We start from the raw sequence: 7,349 nt of genomic DNA, 5'->3' as shown, positions 1-7,349 counted from the left end.
AATTTTAACTCATTCCTCACACTCCGGGCTCCAGACACAGAGAACATTTCCTCCCCCTCCTCCAAGGTACTTTACAGCTTCATTCCTCCTTATCTTATGTAGAGCTCTGCCCAACTCCCCTTCCTCTCCAGTTCTCTCCATCTTCCATCTTTGGTTCTTTTCTCTTGACCAATTTCCATTCATCCTTTAGAATAGCCTAAGCAACAGTTTCTCCAAGAACCTCCCACGACTCTCCAAGACTAAAGAACTTCCCTTCAAGGCTTTCAGAGCACCCTGGCAGCTCTGGAACAGCTCTCTGATTCTTGTCCATCTCCTTGTTCATGAACTCCAACCGGAAGGGGTATTCCTGACCTACTCATCTTGCATCCTTGATTCAATGATTAGTACATAACAGGCTTCTAAGAAATAAATATTTGCTTAAGAACAGTTAGAGTAAATGAACTATTGGATGCCTTAATAAGTGAGTGAATGAGTGCATGAACTGTATGTGATCAGAAGTTCAGCTGAGACTGGAATCACCCTGGGCTTCCTCACGCTCTCAGGGCCTGGGCTCCCAGGAGTGCTTGGAAGTGGAGATAACTTGAGAACTGTCATTAACTTACATACAGGAAATTTCAGAAAAACCCTCTGCAGATGGACAATGCCCCTTTAAAAAAAATCACCTTTGAATGCCCAAGAGTTGCATCTAAATTGGTGGTGAGATGTCGATCACAGTGTTTTTTTCCATTAGTGTTTGTCAATAGATTTGTAAATCGTTTCTTTTGAATTCTTTTTCTCAGGGACATTTCTTGCTAAAGTCAGAGACCACAGTCTGATGTATATTCAGAAATGCAGGCAAATCTGCTGTTGGCTTCTTCATCTGTTGGAAGTCCTGCTACTTCTTATGATTTTCCCCCCTTTTGGATAATGGTCACTGAGTGGAAATTCTGTTTTCATGTACAACTCTTTGATTTTATATCTGCTGTTTTTACCAAATAGGACTTGATGGTCTGCTGGTGGTGTCCCTTAATGCAACTGCTCATGATGAGTTTTCCAGCTTTGAATTTGGAAAAGGATTTGATTATAGGACTCACTTGACCATTGGAATGATGGAACTGGGCAGCATGCTCTCACAGTACCTGGTGAGTTGTTGAAAAATCCAGTTATTCTAAATGCCATGAGAACTAAATTGAAATTTGCTGTTTCCAAAAAGACTACTTTTGCTTGGCCCAGTAAATGTAGCGCATGGTGTTTAGTCAATAAAAATGTATGAAAGACCAGAACATCGGGCTTTATAGTTTGCATATCATTTCATTCTTTGTTATTTCACTAAATGAATGTGTAGGGAATTGAGGACCAACCAACCCCTAATCAAATTAAAAAGCTCCCAATAGTTCATGCTGTAGAAATTCCTGTTTTAGGATATTGTTAACTAGGAGCCAAAAGTCTTGGGCAAACTTGGCCTGTGGTCATCTGTGTATTCTGTGCCCGTTCAATAATAGAGATCATTTCCTTTGGAGAGGGGATGTTGCCAATGAAGTTGTTAGCCTGGTGCCCTCTCTGCAGTATTAAGTTCAAAAGCAGCTCTTATTCTCTGAAACCCCTTATTTAAAGGCAGGAGGTAGGCTTGTAGGTGGTGGATTGATTTGGGTGAATATGATTCTTAGGTAACAAAATTCCTGATGATTGTTGCACACCTGCTTATTTGTTCCCTTCCAGGGAAACATTGCAGAGAGGGCTTGCTGCTGTGAATTTTGCAAATGTCCAGGGGTTCCGGGACCTCATGGGAGCAGAGGACTACAAGGCTTTAAGGTACTATTCAGTTGGGATACTCTTATTTCCAGTGTCCCTTGCTTTGGTGTGGGTGAGACTGAGACTGAGTGGTTGAATTCGTGACCTTCCCTTCATACTAATGTAATTGCTTTGGGCATTTCATGTAACTTTTCTTTGTAGGAGCCAGTTCAAGGACTCATTTTTGACAATGCTGCTAAGAATGGTTCCCCCTTCTCTCAGACATTCTTAGTGATGTTGCTTGTTGGTTCTGCGATTTACACTTTTGTATTTGCTATTGACAGCCCGAAAGGTATTAAAAATAGTGGAGAGAGTTGTGCTTTATCAGCAACAGAACAAAATTGAACTGCAAAAAATCAGAGCATTGTAGATTAATAGGCCTTTAAAAACAACAAATTATGAAAGATCAATGACACAACAACAGAATATAAATATATCATGGCATTTTCAAAGAAATACTCTGTAACACCCAGTGCAAATGAATGAACTACAGCTACACACAAGAACATGGATTAAATTTTACCAACTTAGTAATGACCAAAAGAAGCAAAACATAGAAGAATACATATGGTCTGTATTAAAAATGGTATGATATCATTTATAAAAGTTTGAAAACAGAAGAAACTAAATATAATATCTAGGGATGAATATTTAAGTGGTGAAATATTTGAAAAAGGCAAGGAAATATCCAACACACCAGGAGTGTACCCCTGGGGTGGAGTGGGTGGAGAGTGGCAGAATCCAGTAGATTGTGATGGGAGTGGGCACTAGGCCTGAGACTGGAAATGTTCTAATTCTCAGTCTTGATGATGAACTGCACACTCTTTACATAGGATAATTGTTAAAAATTATTGAATAAAGTTCATCTTATAATAATTAAGTTGAACTTTTATATTTTATTCATTTTATGTGCATTTTCAAATGTATTTTCGACATCACGATAAAAAGGACTTTTAAAAAAAGAGATTAATGATAATATTTGCTCATGATTAATGCATTATCCATCCTTGTGGGAAGATCCTTTATATGGAATCTTTCTACTCTATTGTGATGTTTTGTTTAGCAAGGTCTCCTCTCTCGGGTCAATAGTAGATTTATATTATAGGGGAGCATAGCCTCCCTAGTAGACTGAGCAAAAGGTGGGGATCTGTATTTGAGGTGGGGAAGCCAAACTTCAAATGAATCTTTGCCACAAATAATCTATGAGGCTGAGGGAGGGATCACTGCAATGTGAGTATCTATAACCATGGTGTTGGAAGTGCTTGTTCTAATCTGAGCTCTCAAAAAAGCAGGGGAAAATAATATGATCCCTTTGGAAATATTATTGATTTGCCTGCTAAAAAATTATGCCAGTCACAGATGTACTCCCTGCAAATCCCTCAGACATGGGAGTGGCCCTGTTGACCCCTATCGGCAAGGAGGTTTCCAAGGGTCAGCCTCCTGCTGGCAATAGGAGGGTCCACCGTCTGCAAAGGGGCTTCAGAGATGAGTGCAAGACAGAAACCAGCTCCAGACCCTGGCAGCCACATCTGCAAACCCAAATCATGTTGAAGGGAGGAGCTTGCTTAGAATGCCCAAGAACTTCACAAGTTTGAATTCATGGGGAATGTCTAAATTTTACTTTTCTCTTTCCTCCCAGGGGTTTTCAGGTCTAAAAGGCAGCAGAGGACACAGGGGAGAAGATGGAGACCCTGTAAGTTTTTGAGACTTCTCCTCCTGCCACCTGCACATATCTTCTTTTCCATGAAAAGCTTTATGTTCATACAGAAGGGTATATTGGGGTTTTATTTAAATTTTTAATTGCATTTTTTGGGAAAGGCTTGTTTTCCTAAATCTAAAATTGGGGACAGAGAGGGAACGGGTTCACAGACACGTAGGTTGGCATGCTTTTTAATCAGTGGTCGGAAGCTGGGCTTCTTCCTCTCTACCCTAAGCAGGATGCAGCAGGTTATCTGCTGCAGAGTTCTCTTTAGACCTGAAATCTAGTGCTTACTAGTATGTGGCCTTCAGCCAGAGCTGGAGCATATGTCCCTCCAAGAAAAGGAAGTGGGCCAGGCAAGGTGTGGCTTCATGATTAAATGTTATAGAGGTCTGTGAACCTCAGTATTGAACAGTACAACCAGAACTCTCACTTTGTTCCTAACCCAAATTATGAGTGGAATTTGGAGGAACCAAGAGCCCTTGGATGGCTCCATTTGGGATAGGGAAAGTTCCGAAAGCATTGTGATTAGATCTCCATCCCTTTAGAATCAAGGCCAGCTCCTCGTCTGGGCAGCAAGTTTATAATGTTTAAAAGGTCAGACTCTGGAATGAGACCTAGCTGTGAAACTTTGAACAAGATACTTAACTTCTTGAGCCTTGTTCTCATTTTAAACATGTATAAATTCCTCTAGGACTCTAATGCTGACCCATACCTTACAAAATAGCCATCAAGGGGAGTACTCTCGTCTCTCACCTTATACCCAAAGGGCTCTTAGAGATCACCAAGCCACTCGGGAGCACTTTGAGTATGGGAAATAGTGTGACCCACTTGCCTGGCTGAGAGCCCAAAGCTGGCTTAAAGCCCAGGCAATGGGAAGTTATAAGACTTAGGGAGCTCTCAGCACCCTGTGGCCGTGAGCAAGACTTGGGGGCTTTTACAGGGAATAATCCTCAGAATAAAGAAAGCAAAGCAGGGAAAAGGAAAATCGCTCGTCACCTATCTTATCAGGAAGGGAAGAATTAGTTCATAGCTAAACAATTATTCTTCTGTTGCAAACTAAGAGTACCTGTTGTGCACCCAGACCCGAGCCAGCCATAAGAGACACAAAGTGAAAGGGCTGGGGGCAGGGGGCTTGCCCTCAAAGAGCATGCAGTTGTCCTTCTCTTGAAATTTATTTTACTCTGGCATTTATCATATTTCAATATTTCTTGGGAGAAGCAGGGTTAGTGGTGGACATGCACATCTTTGAGAGCGCTTTCCCTTTTGACAGGTCTGACTTTGGGCATCTTTAACCTGATGACTCTGCCCACCAGGACTGGCTCTTCTGCCTCTGTGCTCTCATCCTTGCCATAGTGTCACTTTCTGTGCACAGTTTCCGCTCAGTTCTGGTCTCCTGGACTTGCTTCTCTGTGTCAGCCGTGTTGACTCTCCCAGTACAGCATTAGGGAACTAGGCAAGAGGTCAGGGCCAGCATCTTACTGGAGTCCTAGGAATGTGGCTAGAAAGTGAAGTTACTTCCAAACCTTTGGCTGCACTGTCTGATGAGGGAGTGAAGTGGCTGAGCTCATTCTGCGCCTATTTGTGACCTTGGATCTGCTAGGAAGCTCTGAAGACTGACAGGGAAAAAAAGTGAATCGAGGGGGAAAAGGATAGATTTAAATGAACAAGTTGCAGGAGGAATTGCTTTGCCTAAAACTTGGCATGCTCGTTGACTCTGGCTCGACACTCTGAAAGCAAATTGCTAGCAGCTTCTATTAAAAGTGTCACTTTGAATATCTGTTCGGATTCCTTTTCTTAGGGAAGACGAGGAGACACTGGACCCCGAGGAGACAGAGGAATTGCAGGATGTCCGGGGATACGGGGTCAAAAGGTAAAGTTCTGCTGGAAATGCTATTTTCACTTCCCTGTAACACCCTCTTCCTCTCTCCTGCATTCCTACACTCCCTCATTTTCTATCTTCCCTTCCTTTTCTCTTTCTCCAGTTACATCAATTGGTTTCCTTGTTAGCAGATTATAATTCTATACTTAATAATCTCAAGGAGTCTTGAGCATTAGTTAAATTCCATCTATAACCCCTTTGCAGATATATAGCCAGAGTGACTAAAGAGCTACACAGTCTCTCTCCTTAGCAAGGCAGCCCCTTCCTGCTACAGTCTATAAATCCACACGTTGTCCTAGATACATTAGTGACAGATATTTATTCTTTTGCAGGGAGCCAAAGGATTTTCTGGATATAAGGTATCATAATTTCTTCTCAGTCAAGTTTGATTTCCTAAAGGGATGAGTTTCCCAATAAGTGCATGGCAGAGACCCCCCCCCCCTTACCTGACTGCTGTTCATCCTTGTCTCTCAGGGAGAACATGGAGAAGATGGGATTGATGGGCTTGATGGGGAAGAGGTAAGCCATTTTTCTTCAAATTATCATAGCACCATCATGAGGTTGATACATTTTTAAAAATAGGAATTTTGTTTTTCTTCTTTTAGGGCTTTCATGGGCTTCCTGGAGGAAAAGGAGAAAAGGGTGATCCAGGATCTCAGGTAACACTTTTGTGTACATCAAAGAAGGAGCGTTTGGTGACAGAGAGAGTCCTAATTGTGGTGTGTCACTCACTTTTGGGATAATATTGACAGCTGACTCGACAGCAGAATGAAAGCCTATTACCTAGGAATAGATGCTGTATTTTTGTTTGGGGTAAGTGTGTAACTATGTGATTTTAAAGAGTTTTCACCTAGAAGAATTCAAAGCATGTTAGGTCCTTCTATGGGCATGTTTTTCAGAGGTCTGAAGATGAATGCTTTTGTCCATCGATAGCATCTGTGTTCTCTTTATGGCCTCAGAGAGGGAAAAAAAAAAAAGCAAGAGAAAGTTATTTTGCTGGCCTTGGTAGAGCAAATCACAGTGGAACATTTTTTTTTTTTAAATTTTAAATTCATTTCAACATCCATTAATGTTGAAATGAATTTAAAATTATTTTTATGTTCTGATCCATTTATTTATCAAATAGTTTTGAGCACCTGTCATATGCCAGACACTGAGTTATGTGCTAAAAAATCAGAGGTGAACCACACAGTCCTTGTCCTCAAGGATCCCACAGTGTATCGGGGAGACAGATATATCATTAGGATGTGACTGGGGCCACATTGTAGGCAGCTGTGTAAGAGTCCAGAGAAGGACACCTAACTCTGCCTCAGGGTGGGGGATATCCAGGAGTCTTCTTGGAGGAAAGGTTCCTGGAGGTGAAGATGAACAGCGATTAGCAAGGCCAAGATGTGGAGGAAAAGCTCTCTCGGTGAAGGAACAGCATGGGCAAAGACATGTGGCTTGGGGGCGCTGCATGTTGTCTTTTTTGGCGGAGGGAGCATTAGAGCATAGGCAGGAGACAAGGTTCAGGAGGTGGCAGGAAGAGATCAGGATGGCACCGCTGAGCCACGTGGAGGAGTTTGGCTTTTATCCATTAGGCAATGATGAGCCACTGAAAGATTTTGAGCAGAAGTATCATGATTAAATTTGCATTTTAGAAATATTACTTGACAGTAGTGTAGAAGTTGTGTTGGAGATGACTTGGATGCAAGGAGGGATGAGAGGTGGCTCTGTAGTAATGGAGATGAGCAGGGACAGAGCCTTCAAGTGAAGCAATATCAGTAAGAAAGTCTGTCTACAGGGCAGTAAGAACATAGCAGGGCGCAGGCTGGGGTGCAGCAAGCAGGGCACCCTGGAGGGGAAAGGAGGCACTCACTGTCAGGGTTAGGCAGAGGGAGTTCCCCTCTAAATTTTGTACCCTAGGAGCCTCTCTTGGCTTACCCTAGTTCTGGCTCTGAGAAATAAGATATCCAGGTCAAGGTGACCAGAGGAGCAGGAAATGGGGAGTTGGTTTAA

The 7,349-nt window shown here is 42.3% G+C and overlaps 1 protein-coding gene across 2 annotated transcripts in view; it reads left to right on the top strand.

Moving 5' to 3' along the window:
- Col6a5 (collagen type VI alpha 5 chain) overlaps positions 1-7,349 on the top strand; it is a 143,028-nt gene that overhangs the window by 66,192 nt on the left and 69,487 nt on the right. For both annotated transcript variants that reach the window (XM_015487074.2, XM_048793954.1), the window contains exons 11-17: positions 979-1,121; positions 1,699-1,791; positions 3,410-3,463; positions 5,271-5,342; positions 5,684-5,710; positions 5,826-5,870; positions 5,957-6,010. In XM_015487074.2, the coding sequence (XP_015342560.1) occupies positions 979-1,121; positions 1,699-1,791; positions 3,410-3,463; positions 5,271-5,342; positions 5,684-5,710; positions 5,826-5,870; positions 5,957-6,010 (488 nt within the window). The remainder of the gene's footprint in view (positions 1-978; positions 1,122-1,698; positions 1,792-3,409; positions 3,464-5,270; positions 5,343-5,683; positions 5,711-5,825; positions 5,871-5,956; positions 6,011-7,349) is intronic.

The sequence above is a fragment of the Marmota marmota genome, unplaced genomic scaffold (genome assembly GCF_001458135.2).
Source record: "Marmota marmota marmota unplaced genomic scaffold, marMar, whole genome shotgun sequence".
Lineage (NCBI taxonomy): Eukaryota > Metazoa > Chordata > Mammalia > Rodentia > Sciuridae > Marmota > Marmota marmota.
The sequence above is the reverse complement of the archived record's forward strand: the minus strand, read 5'-3'. Positions and strand labels throughout refer to the sequence as shown.